This window comes from Trachemys scripta, chromosome 7 (genome assembly GCF_013100865.1).
Source record: "Trachemys scripta elegans isolate TJP31775 chromosome 7, CAS_Tse_1.0, whole genome shotgun sequence".
Classification (NCBI taxonomy): Eukaryota; Metazoa; Chordata; order Testudines; family Emydidae; genus Trachemys; species Trachemys scripta.
Window position 1 is genome coordinate 26,701,794 of NC_048304.1, and position 19,360 is coordinate 26,721,153.

At 42.8% G+C, this 19,360-nt stretch overlaps 1 protein-coding gene across 8 annotated transcripts in view; it reads right to left on the reverse strand.

Moving 5' to 3' along the window:
• Nucleotides 1–19,360, reverse strand: part of CACNA2D3 (calcium voltage-gated channel auxiliary subunit alpha2delta 3) — a 713,664-nt gene that overhangs the window by 40,791 nt on the left and 653,513 nt on the right. For 7 of the 8 annotated variants that reach the window (XR_004646516.1, XM_034776516.1, XM_034776515.1 and 4 more), the window contains 2 exons: nt 12,832–12,894; nt 7,465–7,535 (listed from right to left, as the gene is read on the reverse strand). Coding sequence is in view for 7 of the 8 variants with exons in the window: in XM_034776516.1 (XP_034632407.1) it covers nt 7,465–7,535; nt 12,832–12,894 (134 nt within the window). In the remaining variant the exon portion in view is untranslated. Of the gene's footprint in view, nt 1–7,464; nt 7,536–7,750; nt 8,105–12,831; nt 12,895–19,360 lie in introns of those variants that run through there. The other variant, XM_034776520.1, reaches the window with a different exon arrangement.

Below are 19,360 nucleotides of genomic sequence, written 5' to 3' on the forward strand. Positions count from 1 at the left end.
CTCACAACCCTGGATTTAGCAGGCCAATGCTCAAACCACTGCGGGACTGGTCTCTCCTCTCACCCTTTCTTCCCCTTGGAACCAGTCTTCCAGGGCTTTGTTGTAGCCATGGACTGGCTGGGGGCGCCAGACCTGGTATGCAGTTCCCCAATGAGTTGCCGCCTCAGCAGGCTGGAAGGTCTGCTGTCACTGGTCAGCTGGGGTGAGTGGCCCTACTCTCAGGCCTGCAGCTGCTAAGTAATTTTCTGCCAGCCTGATTGCCTCAGCCAACGTCTCAGGCCAATGTTGTAGCATCCCCTCTCACCCCCACAGTTGGGAGAACCTGCATAAATTCTTCCAGCACCACTTGTTTGGCCACCTGTCCCCCGTCCGTTTGTTGGGCTGGAGCCACTGCCAAGAGTGTTCCGTAAGGCTCTTGGTCACTGCTCGTGACTGGGTCCCCGGGGGACATCTTTCTCAACAGAAGCACTATTTTTGGGTTTCTGCCATGATATGGAAGTGTCCAAGATGGTCACCTTGACCTTAGCATAGTCTTGGGCTTCTGTGGCATCAAAGTTCCAGTACACAGCTTGAGCAAGTTTAGTAAGATATGGTGCCTGCAAAACAGCCCTGTATTTGGATGGCAATCAAGCTGCTGTGATGACCCTCTTGAAAGTGACCGAGAAAGCTTTGGAGTAATCTTCTGGCCCCGTTTTTGTGAGTCTTACAGGGAGGTTCGTAATTGTGGTGGGGCTCAAGGTACCAGCCGCCATGTTTGCAGGGGGTTATAAAATGGCCATCACCTGTTGAAGCAGGCCTTGTTGCTGTTCCTGCTGTTGTGTTGCCTGCTCCTGGATATGCTGTTATTGCTGTTGTTGGGCAGTCATATGTTGGAACACCTGGTTCTGCTACTGCTGCTGGCTGTCCATCAGCCACTTCAAAAATTTGTCGAAGTGTATTTTTCTTCTCTTTCTCTCTTCCCTCTTTTTCTTCCCTTCCAGTTCTTCTTCTCAAGGTCTTACAGCAGACCCAGAGTGAATGCTCACATTCTCCACCAAGTTGGGATGGTTGTCACTTGATGGAAGCATCACCCAGTGGTTAGGGGGTGAGTTCCTCCTTAGTGCAGAGGGTGGTTGGTAGGGGAGCCCAGGCTCTACCCAGGTCCCTGGGAGGGTTACCAAGGGCCAGACACCCAAGAGTGCCTTACAGTTGCCCTATCTGGGCCACTTCCTACCCCCCATTCTGTAGTCCATGCTTTTCCATCTATAACAACAGGTGCTGAAGAAAAGGTATCAACTGCACCTTTAGTCTGACTAGGGCCCCCAGAATAGCTCCCCTTTTCCTAGAAGAGCTGCTGCAGCATCCCTTCTTAGAAGCTCCCAGGGCATATCTTGCTCCCTGCCTTGTTTGCCCCTTTCTGAGTGGTCTGGCTTCCTTTTAAGCTCCATCTGGAGCATGCTCTGCAGATGTGGCTGGTTGGGGTTGTCTGGGCCCAGATCTATCCTTTAACCCCTTGAGTCCTAGTGCAGGGTTTATACACCCCATCACAACCAGCAGCAGAGGTTATACTAACTTATGTATTACTTTCAGCTAGATCTTCATCATGTGTTTTACTTTCTACTTATCGATGTCAAACATTCTAGCAAAGATATGCAACTGAATAAAATATACTAATTTTCCTCACCAATTCAAGATATTATGGCATATATGTAATTTATATGAATAACAAGCTTAATATGGTTCTATCTTGTAACTTATGCAAGCCCCGATTCTGTAAGAAAGGAGGAAATGCACACAAAGGAAAGCAGGGAAATTGTCAATGAGAGTAGCCCTGTGCCAAAGTGAGTAATTAACACAATCTTCTTCCAAAATTTAGCAAACTAAAAAATTCTGACCCTGAGTCATCTTAGCTTAATGGATGTGCCTGTGAGCAACTGTTAGATTCACCTCCAATGCTCCTTTTCATATCACCTAATCATGATCCCATAACGAATTCTTGTACTGCATATCAGATTCCTAAGAGTCAGCGGACGACACTATGGTACTTTACAACAAACTATTTTTCAGGGATGTGATGAAACATGCACAGTACATTGCAAATAAATGTTGTGAAATTATTACCATTAGGGGACTGGATGACTCAGGTGACTGGTAGGGGACATGGAATTTAATCTCTAGGCTGTGAATTGAAATCCCACCCAGGTAGACAGTGACTGAATAGCTACTATATGAAGGGTACTCAGTGGCCTGTGTGAAATGAATTGGTGGGTCTCAGTCCAGTTCTAATGGACAGATGTTCACCTCCTCAAACACAGTTGGCATCCTTGCTTGAATTCTCAGCAGAAGGGCAAGATTTAACGAGCATGGAGAGTGAACTAGCCTCTCAGGCCTAGAGGTGGCCCTGGCTAAACAGTGTAAGGACAGACAAACAGATTATTATAGTCTCCAGTGCTGTCAATCCAGCACCTTTCATCACTACTAAATTCAGTTAAAAAAATAAAAATAAATTATGCCTTTGACAAAAATAACTTGTCAGCACGTGTCTTTGGCTGTACTTAGGAGAAGAGCTGAACTGGTTTTTAACTGCTTCTAATTGCCAAGATACTGCAAAGCATAACATTTATAAAGGCTACAACTCGACGTTTAGTTCGAGCATGCAGAACAAGGACTCTTTTACACAGCACACATGTTTGGGGCCTTATAGTTGGGTAAAAATATTCCCGTATATATTAATACACTATTTGAAAGTGGTAGTAAAATTCACTCAGACCTAAAGTCTAAACCATGCCCAAATTCAGTTCTAACCCAGTGAATCTTAGATGTCAGATGGGCCGAGAGCATATCACAGAGCCATGAAAAACTGACAAGAGTACAGGTCAGGAAATACAGCTGGGAAATTCAAACAGTCAGAACAGGGCTCCTCTTTCTGGCAATGTCATTAGGTAAGATGTGGAGACCAATCTATCTTTAATGCCTAGAGATTGTGCGTATGTTAGGAATGAGGCCTATTGTGCAGGGCATTTTTGTTAACCAACCCTCCCCCACCAAAAACAGCAACAACCCTCCACAAGTGTGGACCAGCAAAATAATGTTCACATTTGTACAGGTGAAAACAGCTATATTAAGCCTCTTCTTGACTGGCCCTTCGCTCAGCACTAATCTCCTCCAAAGTGCATACTTATGTTCATAAAAAAAACTGCTGATAAAAAGGTCATTGCATTTTTCAATGGTTTTGAATACTAACAAATAAATAAATAAATCTATCCAATAGGAAGCTAAGCACTAAATTGGAGAAAACCAGACTTGCAAATATAACATTTATCTTTTAAAATATTCCCAGTGCATTTAATTAAAAGTCAATGTCACAGTCAAGGAGCTTACATGTTAAAGTGTCCCGTGGTGCACAGGTGAACATGCTTCTTTAAAAAGCTGTTATGTCTGAAAGGGAGTGGGGTGACCCACTAAGTTATTCTTTTTCCAGTATTTGTATTCAAAAATGCTTTGCTGTTTTGCATGTAGCTTTTCAAAGCTTTCAGAATTTCATAGGATAGTTAGGATTATAACCAGGAAGCAAAACATTTCTAAGGTTTGGAGAACTTCCACTAAACTTAATTTATAAGCTAATCAAAAGATAGATAGATAGATAGATAGATAGATAGATAGATAGAGAGAGAGAGAGAGAGAGAGAGAGAGAGAGAGAAAACAGTAAGAGGTTTGGAATGTACCATACTTTAAGAGCACAGAGAGCATGCATTATTCACTAGGAAGCACATAAAGAAAGATAAATGAAAGAAGCAGGGGAAGGCGAGCAGCAAGAGGAGCCCTCAGAGCAACAAAAAAAATTGTTAGAGTGAGCCTTAGCATCTGGGAAAGCTGGAATCCAGGTGTCCACCAGTTTGGTCTTATGTTCTGACAACATGATTAAATACCGAAGTAGAGGTCCTTCTGCAGGGGCCAGGAGACTGCCTGATGGAAACAGAACTGTCAAGAGGAGAGGATACTGTGTCATATTTGCCTTTAAAATGTCCTCATTTTTAGATCCTACTGAAGAATTTTGCAGGGACTTTTTGGTAGACTAGACCTTCGGCTTTCTCTTCCATTTTTAATCAGTTCATCCCTTTTATAAACATATTCATTCATGGATCTCTTATTTTGTAGGCTTTTCCACATTGTTCACTTTTCTTTCAGCAAACAAATAGCACTTCACACTATTCCCATGAGCAGTATGGTGTGACTCTTGCAAAAAGCTAAAGTATATTGGGTCTTGTAGAAAATCTTTTTAATTGAGAAGTTTTTCATGATAAGATAGTTTCAGTACCTATAAAAGCTGCAGCTTTTCAGATTATATCAATTCAGTTCCTTCCATATGTACATCTTAATTTAATTGGTAATGCATTTAAATGACATTTTAATATTGAATTGTGTGCATTATACAGAATGTACAGTAGACAATGATTTGATAACTAAGGATTTAACAGTCAACAGGCCATGTGACTATGGAGGTAATTTGCTAAAAAATAGACTATATATTTTGCTGAACATAAAGTTCAAAGTGAGAAGATCAACAGAAGTACACTACTCAGTCTAAGAAAAAGACTTTTTGGTTCCACTTGAAGTTTCACATTAAAATACAAACAGCCAACGTATGGATTTTGTGAATACCCAGGTACATGATGAAAACAAATGTAGACTTAGGGAAACAACCCCCTTTTGCCCAATGCTTCCAGCCTGATCGTGAGAAGTACTGAGTGCTCTGTTATCCAATAGAAGTTGAGGGAACTCAGCATATCACAAGAGGTCATCCCATCCCTTTGCAGGATTGGGCCCTTAGTTTGTGTGATAATTAGCATGAATCTGTGATGTGGTGGAATCTCTTTGTACTGCCACTCGGGATAGATAGGTTCAAGAGGAACTTTAGGACTCCCATTTCCCAGGGGGTATCAATAAATGCCTTTTGTGTTTTATGGTGCAGGTCCAGGCATCATGGAAGCCTGCACTTTGCCAGCTAAGCCACTGAGGAGCAAAAACAGCTCAGATGATAGTTTTTATAGCACACACATCTGCTGGAAAGTAGACAACATATAGGCAGCAAAGTAGAATAGAGGATGGCTCTGGAAATCATCAGAGAAAAACTCCAAAGAATATAGCGACAGATTAGAGCCTGCTTTCTAATCTGATCTCCATAATAACCATAATAATAGGAAATATGATGTACATAATATTTATGGCAACTGCTCTGCTGCACTCACACAGCATCAGTGCCCAGAATGCAGAGCTCCCCTCCAAGCCCTTACATGCTTTTTTCCCCTGATTTGAAATAAAAATAAAGAAATACATTAAGGTAAAGCAAAAAGAAAACAATAACCTTTAAACAAGGAACACATGTCTGATTAATGTTCATTACAAACCCAAGAAAGGTTCCCATTCCATATTGGTGGGAGGATTCTTTTTAAAAGCCTTTCCTCTGGGGTACACAAGTGAGTTTACTTTCTGCTGCACTGTGCTAAATGTTGTACCACAGAAAGAGCAGGTGGCTCACTTAGTGCAATTATATCAGTTTGATTCTAACCCATTTTTTAAATTCACTGGCAACGGCCAGCTTATTCTGTTTAAATAACCCACTCACTGTGTTTAAATTTTGCTTTCAGCGTGCAGCTCAGTCACTCTCAGTTAGTGGATTTGATGTTGGCTTCATTCTTTCTAGGTGCCTCATAGCTAAACATGAACCGATCAGCCATTCCAAGTTGGCTATCGCTGCACACTAGATGGATCCTTCACTTTGTTTATGTCAATCATAGAGCTCAGCATCACTGAATTTCTGGTTGAACACCTATTTAAAATGCCAATATTCTGCTGGGTAGGAGAAAAGCAAAGGTATGGAGGCGAAGCATTATCCTTTGCATTTAATGCTGATTTTTAGCTTGGCTTAAATAAGATGGCTTGCTTCTTGCCCTTCCGTCCCAGAACCCGTTTAGTAAATAGGAATTAGTTCACTTCATTTCATAATAATTATTGAAAATGTAACAGTAAACAAATAACAATTCCTTTGCCAGCAGAATGAAGGTTGCCACCATCAGAAAACTAGGATTTCGGACTATTCACTGAGTGCTAGATCTTCTCATTTTGGGAGAGCTCTTTACTGTGTGTGATGCACCACTGTCCCAGCCCAACAGGGGCACAGGAAGCATACGGCCTCTACGGATATGACTACGCTACAATCAGGAGGTGTGACTGCAGCAAGTATAGACATACCTGAGCTAGCTTTAAAAATCAAAGCTAGCTTGAGTACCACAGCAGTGACAGCACAGCAGCATGGGTGGCGGGTGGGCTTGCTCCACATGCCCAGAACCCTGGGTACGTACTCGAGTAGCCACCACCCCTGCTGCTCAGCTTCAGTGCTATTGTTACTTGAGCTAACTTTGACTTACCTAGATCAAAGCTAGCTGGGGCATGTCAACACGTGCTGCAATTACACCTCTCAACTGCAGTGTAGACATACCCGAAGAGAATGAGCTTCCTGTTGCACAAGGGAACCACAAACTGCCACATCTCTTTAAGGGGTGCAGCATACTCCTCTCCCTCCCTCTGTGCAGCAGGCCAGCTCCACTGGCTGGTAGGGATTGGGAACATAGGCTTGGTTCCATCTATGGCCCCATCCTATTCTGCTTCCTTTAGATACTAGTTTTCACAGGGGAATAATTAGAGAGTAGTCCTAAATGCAAGGACTACAGTTCTTCCCAGCTCGTATATGGGGCATACAATGGCGAAGGGATGGAGGGAGGCTATTTAGAGCTGTGTAAAAACCAGGCAGAATGTAGTACTGAGTTGGGAGACAAGGTTAACATATCCTTGCAAAATTCTACTTGCCCACTTCCCTGGAGTGAGTTATTTATTTTGATGGGCACATAAAAAAATGCATTTGTTTTTCATTACGATGTTGGTAAGGCCCAGTAAGTAGAAAATTGGCCAGGCCAGGCAAAAATCATGACAATTTTGTGAGGCTGAGATAGTAAATGTGAATGAAAATAAATCAATGAGAAGCAACTTCTTCCCCTTTATCTCTGGGACACTTTTGTCTTTTCTGGTTTTCTAAAGAGGAGAATCCCCAGATTTCTATAGGTTAAATTGTTTTCTATTTCCTCTGTGACTTGCTTTAAAAATCTGTTTAAGCTGCACTGCAGTATATAGGGTCCAATTCTGCTCCCACTGAAGTCAATGGGAACAGGATTGGACTCAGATTCTTACTTCAGCATCATACTCCAATAAGCTATACCGTGTTAACAGGAAACTCATTGTAGGCCAAGTCTCCAAGACTTGTAACAGTCCATGCATGTGGCATCAAATTACAAAGATCACCTGGAACATGAGCACAAGCAGAATCCAGCCACTCAGTCAACTTTGGGCTTGTTTTATTTGACCTTGGTTTTATTTTACTTTATTTATACAAACCTTTTTTTAAGGGAGAGAGGGTTGTAAAATTCTTACCTTTTAAAGGAGCCCATTGTTAGCAATTTGTTCATCACAGCCCCCTCGATCTCACCAAAAAAGTTCCCAGTCTGAGGGGGAAGAACAAAAACGATCAGAAGTGGGATAAATGCAAAAAAAGAGTGGATACAATTTAAACTGGCATATCCTAGGATCTGACAAGAGTGGCTTTGACAGTTACATAGATAGATTTTCAGGGCTACTGCTACATAAAAATTGAAAAGGACTTAACAGTCATGACAAGTTATGGGGATTACAGAGTAAACCCCTGAGCAGATGAGAGAGTTTATACAATAGATTCAAGTACATTATATAACATCTAATGTCAGAAATAAAAACCACCCAAATCTCAAGCTTGTAAAGAAAATGCAACTAATCTGATCACAAACCCTTGTGATTAAAATGCTACTCCATAAAGATATAAACTGGTTTTGAAAGGATTTCCTAAATGGTCATAAAAAAGCATTGTTTATAATTCCTGCATGACCTGTTTATGGAGCTGGAACATTACATTTCACCAATCCTATAAATTTTCACCCCATTCAGAGTCATTTCCTGCTTAAAACCACTCATCCCGATGAATGATCCATGTTGCCTTTGTTCAGTAAATGCAAAGATGTGGAATAACGAAGACAAATCTCTGATGAGAAAACAAACATTCCTGTTATGAATTTGATATACAATCTGGAAGAGACTCCATTATCCATTAGACCTGGTCCTGACAGCTATGCAAATGGAGCTGTAAAGAATCATGCGTGTGGAGGCCAGTGTCTTTTTCCAGTGTGGGGATGGCATTTTTATTTCAGGACCTCAGTTCATAGAAAAATTGGACATGGTCTTTGCACTGTTAAAGGGGGAAATATCAGAATTTAGGGGAAGGGGGAGGAAAGGGCATGAATAACTAGATCCTAGTTTTCATTACAAGTAACTTACTTGACCTCAACTATACACCTGGGAGTTTGCAGACAGAAAAGTTACAGACCTAGCCAAGAGGCATTCCTCTGTCTAAAGAGCAAGTATTGCCTTTTTCACTGAGGGGAAACCTGGGACATTTTTCAAAACACATGAGTGTGTACAGCCTGCTAGGGGCAAGGAGAACATTTTTATTTTATGTGATTAAATGCACCAGTTTCAATAGCCCTAGTTGATTGATGATGATGAAGAATTATCCTAATTGCAAGACAGGAAATCAGACAGCGTCAAACAAGCCCAGACCAGGAAAGGCTGGTATAACATTAGATAGCAGCAAATCTGATTTGCTAAGTCATGAGTGAGTTGCATTCAGGCATTTAAAGGACAGCTCTCACTCAGAATACTCTTTTTACATTTTTAAACATTAGCTTCTCCACAGAAATAAGTAACTTTTACATAGTTCGAGGTTTTTTAAAAACATTTGAACTCCTTAGTTTTGATCAAGTAAAGAAACGTATTGCCCAGGTGTGAGGCATGGCTCTTAGAGCCAAGGCCAGCTCCAGCTTTTTTGCCCCAAGCGGCACTTCGGTGGCAGCTCTACCGCGCCGCTTGATTCTTCGGCGCCGAATTGCCACTGAAGATCCGGACATGCCACCCCGTCCATTGGCCGCCCCGAGCACCTGCTTCCTGCACTGGTGCCTGGAGCCGGCCCTGCTTAGAGCTGTTCTAGTTACTTCTGAAGCAGGAGTCCTCCAAATATCAGCAGAGAAGGAGAATCCCAGATATTAGGGTAACTGATAGTGCCCCTTCTCCTCACGCACAAAGGAGACTGCTTTGTGTGGTGAGCGGCAAAGGATTATGGGAAGACAGAGTCTTATTGCTAGGGCCCTACCATATCCACGGTCCATTTTGGTCAATTTCACAGTCATAGGATTTTAAAAATCGTAAATTTTGTGATTTCAGCTATTTAAATCTGAAATTTCACAGTGTTGTAATTGTAGGGGTCCTGACCAAAAAGGAGTTTGGGGTGGGGGTTTGCAAGGTTATTGTAGGGGGTTTGCAGTACTGCTACCCTTACCTCTGCACTGCTGCTGGTGGCGGTGTTGCCTTCAGAGCTGGGCAGCTGGAGATTGTCGGCTGCTGGCTGGGAGCCCAGCTCTGAAGGCAGAGCAACCACCACCAGCAGCGCAGAAGTAAGGATGGCATGGTCTGGTATTGCCACCCCTACCTCTGCACTGCTGCCTGCAGAGCTGGGCCCTCAGTCAGCAGCCGCCACTCTCCAACTGCCCAGCTCTGAAGGTATCAGTGCAGAAGTAAGGGTGGCATGGTATGGTATTGCCACCCTCACTTCTGCGCTGCTGCTGGCGGGACGCTACCTTCAGAACTGGGCACCCAGCCAACAGCCACCACTCTCTGGCTGCCCCGCTCTGAAGGAAGTGCAGGAGTAAGGGTGGCAATCCCATGAGACCCTGAAAATAACCTTGTGGCGCCCCTGCAACTCCCTTTTGAGTCAGGACCCCCAATTTGAGAAACGCTGGTCTCTCCTGTGAAATCTGTATACTATAAGGTAAAGGCAAACAAAAGACCAGATTTCATGGGTGGAGACCAGATTTCACAGTCCGTGATGCATTGTTCATGGCCATGAATTTGGTAGGGCCCTACTTATTGCCAGTGCTGGGCACATGGCCGGCTCTAGGCATCAGCAAAGCAAGCACTTGCTTGGGGCGGCAGATTTGCAAGGGGTGCAAGAATCCTGCATGGGAGCTGAGAACTAACAGGGGACCCTGGGAGCTGTAGTTCCTTGGTTAGCTCCCTGCCTATAGAGCCAGCCCTGGAGCAGGGAAAGAACTATATTTCCCAGCATTCCCTTGGCCACTAGCAACAGGAAAGGGTGTGGGAAAGGAGTATGGAACTGAAAACTGCAGCTTGCTGTGAATGATAGGAACAGAGCCAGCTCTAGGTTTTTTGCCCCCCCCCCCCTGCCGCCCCAGCCCTGGGCTCTCCCCCAAAGAAAGAATTGTGGGGATTAAATGGACGGTGCACCTCTCTATCTGAAGCCTAGCAAGGGAGGTATGTGGATCCCACTAGAATTTAAAATGAAAAGTAAGGGAGGGGAGGCTCTGGACCTGGGCAGCTTTAGATACAGTACCAGGCACTTAGGAGGATTTCCACTTCTGAGCCATGGAAGCAGCAATTGACTTTTCCTCTCCAGATATAGCTAATATTCAGAAAGGGAATCTAGCACCTGCCTTCCAGATTTGAACACCTCAAAATTCAGGAGTGCTCAAGCTCAATTTGGGCAGCTGTTACTTCATTCCCCCAAATCAAATATACTGATCCACTGTAACTTGCTGTAGAAAAAGTAGAATAAATTGATCAAGAAATGCTTCCCAGTGGTTATTAGGACCGGAATTGATATTTTCAACAGCCATTGCTTTTTTTTTTTTTTTTAAGTTTTAGTTTTATTTGTTTAAAAGGAAGGCCGTGATAGTGCATTCCCCATAGAAACAAAGAATGGAACAAAAGAATAATAAAGGCACCTCAGCTTTTCCTCATTTATGGAGGACAGTCTTATAATATGCATCCAGAGATCCTCCAGTCACACAAGCTGAAAATTGTTCCACTTTACTGCAGTTCTGTAACCATATGGGAACCAATCCTGTCTGTGTTCTGTACACATCCAAAATTCCTGCTGAATGACCCGCCCTGGGAGCGAGTTACCAGTGACCCAGGGCTGGAGCAGCAGGAGGGTGCAGTTGGGTGGGGGAGTGGTGAGCCCAGGGCTAGGGTGGGGGGCAGCCAAAATTTTTTTGCTTGGGGCAGCAAAAAACCTAGATCTGCAAATCTGCCAGCTGCCCTGGACCCCACTCACTGGCTGCCTCTATTCAATCCCATTCCAGCCCTTCCAGCATCTGGTAGAGTGACAGAACTGTGGACCCTAATTGTTGTGTCCATTACACCCATTCCCAGCACTGAACATCTGCCTTGCCTCCTTTGTGGGGGAGGGTCAAAGTCAATTTCTACCTCTGTGCCCTTGATACTGCTATGAGAGTGCCTGCTTGTGATGCAGTCAGAATAGGCTTTGAAATAGAGCTGGTTGGAAGGTTTTCAACCAAACATTTTTCCACCGGAAAACACTGATCCATCACAAGTGAAAAATTTCACAGAAATTTGTTGATTTTGATTAATCTAATATAACACAGGCAGGTTTCAAAATTTGCCTGTCAGGCAGGTTTCGCAAGGAAACCTGGCTAATTTCCTGCCATCTCACCTGCCTGACTCTTTGGCAGCCCTCCTGAATGATTGCCTCGGAGTTGGGACCCCAGGGCTTCCAGGGTCCCAGCTCTTTGGCAGCCCCACCATGTGGAGTGCTTCAGAGCTGGGTGCTCCAGGGCTTCCAGACTGCTAGGCCAGCTGGCTTCGCACAGCTTGGAGAGCCTGCTGGCACAGGAGTGTGGAAGCCCTGGGGTCTCCGACTCTGAGGCCGTCAGCATAAAAAAGTTGCTATGGGTACTGGAAGCTGCTGACTGAATTAACATGATTCTTGTCAGTTTCACTGCTGCCCACTATTGAATTGCAGTTGTGAAAGTGACCAGTCTGGTCAGCCCAAATATGATTCTTTTTTGTGGGAGGAAGGGTCAGGGTGAGGGAAGATGTCTCTGAAAGAATTTAAGGTTTTACATCCCAGTAAACCTACTTAACCAAACTTAATTCAGCTGAGATCTAGCCAGAAATATGGGAATTTCAGATCACAACTCCATAGGATTCAACCCAAAAGAGAGCCTGTATTGGACATTCCTGTTCCATGTGGGGCCTGATGCTGGTGCTGCTCATGCAAAATTCCTGCAAAAGTTGATTGGGAGTGTTTCCTAAGTAAGGGCTACAGAGTTAGGCCATTAGTCTTCCATTTTCCAATCAGCTGTCCATGGTCACAACAATCTAATGTTTTGAATAATCTCTGGAGTAATCATGATTTTACCCCAGTCCTCTTTATTGTGGTGCTGAATGCCAAATTTAAATCTTGTACCTTAAATGATAGTAATCTGGTACAGAAACACAGGAACAAACAGATTTACAGTGTAGGATTTCACTATTACAAGTTTGAGAGTAAGACCCTCCTAAATGAGGTAAAACTCATGTGGAACTATCTTCCTCAAGGTAAAAATTCCTCAAGGGGAACAGACACCTCTGCAGCAAAGAGTTATATAATTTGAACTTTATGAGTTTAGAGCAGACTCACCCCACTGTGAGCTAGAAATTCTTTGAGGCCCTCTGAGAGGCAAGTTACATTCTTTGAGGGAGGGATCTTTTTAATCTCATGCTACTTATTCCTTAAATGTGGATCATTATCTTAATGCTTCAACACTGAAGACCATGTTTAATAAACAAAATCAAACAAACTAAACCTTTTCTAACATGTGATATGGGACTGGTTAAGAAAAGCCTGCCACTTACCTGTCTGTAGTCTTCAGATACTAAAATAAATCCATTGTTATCTATGAGGTAGCAGTTAATTGCCTACAAAATAATAAAGCCACAATTTCAAGTCTTGTTTTTAAAGCATTTCACTGATTTCATTAAGTAATGTATTTCAATCCCACATGTCCTCTAAACGGATAAACATTTGGCCGTTATGTAATTGTAAATGCTCAAATAAATTATAAGTGAACCAACTTTGCAGTTGAGAGCAATGATTAAGGTATCTTAAGTGATTACTTAATGCATAAATGCCCAAAACCAAGAGCTTATCGAACAGAACTGAACATATTTAAAAAAAAATCAACATTTTAATAATGCATTTTTAAAAATATTTCCCTGTAACAAAGAATGCAAAGGCATACAGCCCTGGTGCTCCTCATGGCTTATGCTCTATTTAGAGAACAACATCAGCACAATGTCATTACCCTAATGATGTATTAATGAAAACATAGTGTCAGCTTGGAGGACCAACAGGGGACCAGGTAATATTTTTTAATTTGTTCACAGAATGAGAGGGGGTAAAGGCTTCTGTAAAAGAGGCCCCATAGGTCTCCTAAAGGTTTTCAAACTGTGTTTTTAATTGGGACCTGGAATTGGGGGTAGGAATGTTAGCTTTAGGTAGGTCATACTTATAAATTGCATAAAGCAAGGTAAACTCAAATCAGTGCTTCCCCCACACTATTTTAACCTCAAGAGAATGATCTGCTACAGGCTAAATTTTAATTACTGCTCTGCAGAATTTAAATTCAAGGTTTAGTTCAAACCTTGGTATAACTCAGTTTCTCTTTATTATTACTTCAGATACCTTCCTCAACACTATATTTGTAACATATCTTTACTCTAGGCCTAACTCAGCAAAATATTATTGTTCCTTACACTTTGTGAAATTTACATTAAAAAGTTCACGATTGCTCCCAACATAGTAAATTTCATGGATTAGCTCTGAATCCAAGATCTTCTTTTCTTACCACAAAGGCCAAATGCAGCCAGGAACAAAAGGTATCCTGTGCTGCACAACAGCAACCCAAGAAAATGGTCCTACAATTTGGTAATTGAAAGCAGCTAAATACAGAGCCTGATCCTGCAGTCCTATCTTCAGTAGGAGTTTTGCCTGGGTAAGAACTACATGATCAGGCCCACAGCCTTCTTCACAACATGTATGCTGTGACCATTGATTCATATCTTAGCTCTTGGTTGAGAGTTGTTAAATTACTACAGAAGAAGCAGCCCTTGCCCTTGACAACTAGGAAGATAAAGTTCACTGAGTAATAATAAATGCTCACTCACTACGTTTGGAGGTCCAGTTCATATAAGCAAATGCTTAGACACATATTTAAAGGTTATCTAAATCCCTTTAGTCTTCTGGATTGGACTAGGAATATGAAAAGATTTTTAGTATTTACTCTTCTGGTCCAGGCTGGAAATATTGTGACAATATTATGCAGACTTTCAGGTTAAATGTTGATACTTCGGACTCTGGTCAAATACTGGCAGTGAACCCCTATCCCCAAAACTCAACTTTGCAGAAATGTCTGTTTCCAGTTTGTTTCTAACAAATGGGCAAAAGTTTGGTGAGCTTTTTACTCTAACCAGTTTTGCTCATCCACAACACAGATACAGGTGTTTGCTTTGATGCTGGAACTGGAGGTCATGTGGAGCCTTTTGCAGCTCTGTTTCAGAAGCCCCACCCTACTCACCCACAACTAAGATGGGAATCCAGCCTGGCAGATGCTGCGGGTCTAGCTGATGGCCTGTTTGGGAGGTCGGGAGTTGTTAAATTGCTGCAACTCATGGATGGTTGCAAGTGTGAGTAAAAGGATGAGACTCCTATTAGCTTTACTGGAAGTTAAGTTAGGCCAACCTGGAACACTTTCAAAAATTCCACCCTAAAGCTACTCTCTGCTAGTGCAACCATCAAGGGAGGGTAGCAGCACAGAGAATGCACATTCAGCCCTAATGCATACAATCAACATACCACCCACACACCTCAAGGGGTGGGGGAAGTTGATTAGGCTGGTGGTAAAGAGGGACAGCTCCAACAGCAAGAGAAGGAGACATTTGATAAAGGACATTGGGTAGCTCCTCCCCTGCTTAAAATCTTTGCCATCCATTGGCCAGTTAGGATGCTGATCTGCTGATTGGCCTACATCTCCCAGCTCCAGGGATTTAACCTGGAACACAAGCCATGTTGAGTCTCTTGTGGCTCCATTGCAGCAGCATTACTCACTGATGCAGCAGTAGAAGCAGTCAGAATGCAGAGGAAGATAGTGGGTATCCAAAACATACCCAATATTTGAACTAGCAGACAATCTACACAAGCAGCCAGGACAGCAGATAGATCCCTGCTGGGTTTCAGGGCTGACATTTGCATCCAGTGTTTCAGCAAAAGAGGCCTTCAGAGGCATCAGATAATTGACAAACAGCATGGTCCTGCCTCATGTTCTGGTTATTCTCCTTGAGGAGAATGATCTCAGGGGCTGCACTGGAGTTGATTTAAGGGATAGAATGCAGAGGGTTGTTGGTTTGATTAGGAAATCATAGCTGGAGGTTGGGTTAATATGATCACTAGTGCTTGCGAGGCGGGTTGGTGAGGTGCCCCAAACCCACCCAAAGTGGACAAGCTAGGAAGAAAGTGAATTGGGAGGTCACCAGGATACCCGTGGAGACAAGGGGGTTTGTGGTTCAGCATAGGGTCATCTGTTACAATGGGCCTTAATTTTTCAGGGATGATGATGTGCCTTTGTCACATGGAGGCACTGACATATGGCTTTGGAATGTGAGGGAATGGGATGGGGCAGGAGCTATGATACCAGGCACTGTCACTGGAGAGAGGTGTGACCAAGCTAGTCACTAATGTCCCCTGCAGCTGGTTTCCAATGTGGTTAAAAGGATAAAATGAACAGTTCTCAGAGGTAAAAGACCTGGGATTTTGCTGATGGGCCCTGGGCTCACAGGATAGGGTGAGACCTTGTGGCCCTTGCGGGCTGAATCCCCACCCTTCTGCAGCCTCTTCCTCCTCACAGGAGGTGGAGCTGGTAGGTCTCACAGCAAGCTGATTCTTGGGGTAGGTTGAGGAGAGTCTACCCTGAGTTATGGGTTATATGATAGGAGCCCTGTAATTCCCTACACTGGAACCACTTAAATGCCTGGTATAGGGGAGTATTGGTGATGGGTAGGTAGCTCCCCTCCCTTGTGTTTGACTTAATAAAAGTTGTGGCCTTCTGCTTAAAATCCATCCATGTATGTCCTCATTTTGCTGCTATATCCAGCTCAAATGCCATCCACCCATTTCAATGGAGTGGCCGGATCAACTGTAGTTTTTAGCAGCCACCCAAACAGTTGCATAGAAAGTGGTTGTCCAAAGCGCAGAAATAAATAAAAACAGTCACACTGAACAAGATAAAGTTTGGGTTCATTTGCTGTTCTTTCTCAGTCAAGCAACCTGGAGATGGGAACAAAATGCCTGGTTTCCAGAATGAGAAGCCATATTGTGTTTCTCATAGCCATAGCCACTTGTTAGCGTTGTTCAGGTTTTAAAAGGTGATGAGTGGCCTAATTCATAGATTCCGAGGCAAGAAGGGACCACTGTGATCTAGTCTGACCTCCTGTATTACACAGGCCATAGTGCTTCCCTGAAATAATTCCTAGAACAAATCTATTAGAAAAATATCCAATCTTGATTTAAAAATTGTCAGTGATGGAGAATCCACTTGGTAAATTTTTCCAAAGATTAATTACTCTCACCGTTAAAAATGTACATCTTATTTCCAGTCTGAATTTGTCTAGCTTCAATTTCCAGCTATTGGATTGTGTTATACCTTTCTCTGCTAGACTGAAGAGCCTATTATTAAATATTTGTTCTTCATGTAGATACTTATAGACTCTAAGAAAATCATCCTTAATCTTCCCTTTGTTAAATAGATTGAGCTCCCTGAGTCTATCATTGTAAGAAATGTTCTCTAATCCTCTAATCATTCTCATGGCTCTTCTATGAACCCTCGCTGACTTATCAGCATCCTTCTTGTATTGTGGGCATCAGGACTGGGCACCAGATTCCAGCCCGGGTTGCACCAGTGCCCACAATATAAAGGTAAAATAACCTCTCTGCTAATACTCAAGGTTTCCTTGTATATGCATCCCAGGATTGCTTTAGTGGAGTACTCACTAGGATTAGGTGTTCAGATGCTTATCCACCAAGACCCCCACATCTTTTCAGTGTCTTTGGTTCCCAGGATAGAGGCCCCCATCCAGTAAATAGGGCCTACATTCTTTGTTCCTAGATGTATGCATTTACATTTAGTTGTATTAAAACACATATTGTTTGCTTGCACTCAGCTTCTCAAGAGATCCAAATCACTCTGTATCAGTGAGCTGTTCTTTTCATTATTTACCAATCCCCCAAATGTGTGTGTCAAGTGGGATTTATGTGCCTAAGCACCTTTGTGTGTTTGGACCTAAGTGACTTGTGCAAGGTCACACAAAGTCTGTGGAGGAACAGGAAATTAGACCCAGGTCTCCTGAGGTGCAGGCTAATGCTCTAACCACTAGCCCATTCTTCCTGTGTGCTAATAACACTACTGGTGAGAGGCACAAGCCACAAATTGGGAAATGGATCTGTGTGGTGAGAGGGTTTATATCTGGGATTTTGTTCATTTCTTGGGCTTATCTAAATATTCCATGGGGGATAATGCAGCACATGCAGGAGTGCATTCACTCGTCATTTACTTGCCATAAATAAAAATAGCCTTCTCCATATAGCAAGAAATCCAGGAAAGATTATGTAAATTTAAAAAAGCATTGGCAAAGGATAGTTGGAGACATTTACTTGTCCAGCGCATGAGCATGAAATTCTTAACCATGAGATTAGTTCAGGAGATAATATTATTCGGACACAGTAGGCTCATGTGAACCCAGTAGGGTTCGATTCACAACAATAACCAGGTGTGAACCATACTTCAGGTTTGCTTGAAGGCTCAAGTTCAATGAACTTCAGACTTCAAGGGTAAAATCCCATATGCAGACAGTTCTTGGGCTTGTAAATGGGAGCAGGCATGACGTCCAGAATAAACTTGGCAAGAATGCGGGCTGAAGTCTGAGAATGCATCTGACCTTGCTCCTAAAGCTAGATTACTCTGGAGTAGGTTCAAGGTCTGAGTATTTTGCACAGCTCCAGTGTACAATTATATTAACAATCATGGAACATAATATGAATTAAAACGCCAACACACTCATGAAAATAACAGATTAACAAATTCATAGTCTCCCCCCCCCCCAAAGAAATGGACAGTTCTGTTTAATTGCATGAGTGGCATGTCATCACTATTCAATGCCACTAAAAGCAAGGTTCAAAACTCACCAATTTGTGCAGCTTATGCCCACTGTGCAACTGGTTGACAAACAAGGTTTGCCATAAAACGTCTCCCCTATTAGCTGGGTTTTAGCTGCTGCTCACCAATAAGTAAAAACTGTTTACCAGACGTTGGCCTGCCATTGAGAGCAGCACTGTAAGGGGCATTGATACAGTTTGTGACTTTTGACATGTGACAGGATGTAAGAAGGGAAATGTTTAATTTTTTTTTTTTTTTTTTTTACAAATCTGCTTCCTTTCTCCAGTATAGCAACTGATGGCATATTTTGTGATATATTAAAAGACTTGATTTGACAAAACAAGTTACGTGTCTTCACAGCTGCTTTATATAAGAAAATATGTACCATTACTATTCAGTCACTAGGACAGCCACAAGGAAGGGGAATCACCTCCACCCAGTCTAGATTTTCCACTGGCCTACGGCTTGAGCTAAATGGTAAGGAGATTCCACATAGCACTCTAACCCTACCCGGATTGCCTGAGGTTATACTCAGCTCAGCAAGCTGGTTGGATATAACTGGGAACCCATTGATACGAGTATTTAAAGGCTGTTGGAGGGGATCCAAGGTAAAGCTTGTCCATTAAGTCCACAGCAGGCAGGCACAAAACTAACTTTAGTGGAGCAAGACTGGGAAACGTGAAATTAACAATTTTACAGAGTTTATGTTTTGTATTGGGAGCCTGCTCACATTTTAGGGGAAGAGGCTGTGAGCTCACCGAGCCCTAATTAAAATGGACTGAAATGCAAATGACAGCATGGAAATGGAGGTACGAAAGAGGATGGAAAAGGCTGGATGGAAATCAAGGATTCTGGGGAGAGGGGGTATTTTTAAATTGGTAGTTGAAAAGAAGAAAGGTTAAAAAATAAAAACAGAGGATGCAAGCTTCAAAGGAAGGAGACGTAGGTCTCTAAAGAGAGGGACAGAAAAGACACATTAGAGGCCATCCACGTTGCCAGGACACAGGATAATCACTGGCCTTTCCACAGTTGACTGCCAGAGTAATAGTAGAGACTGCTTGTATTAGCAGCTATTTAATGGGAGGGGAACACAGATTAACTTCAGAGATTTGGCTGATGCTAATACTTATTTTTCTTTAGTGCTGTCTCTTAAGCCTCTCTCATCTAGTGAATTCGCT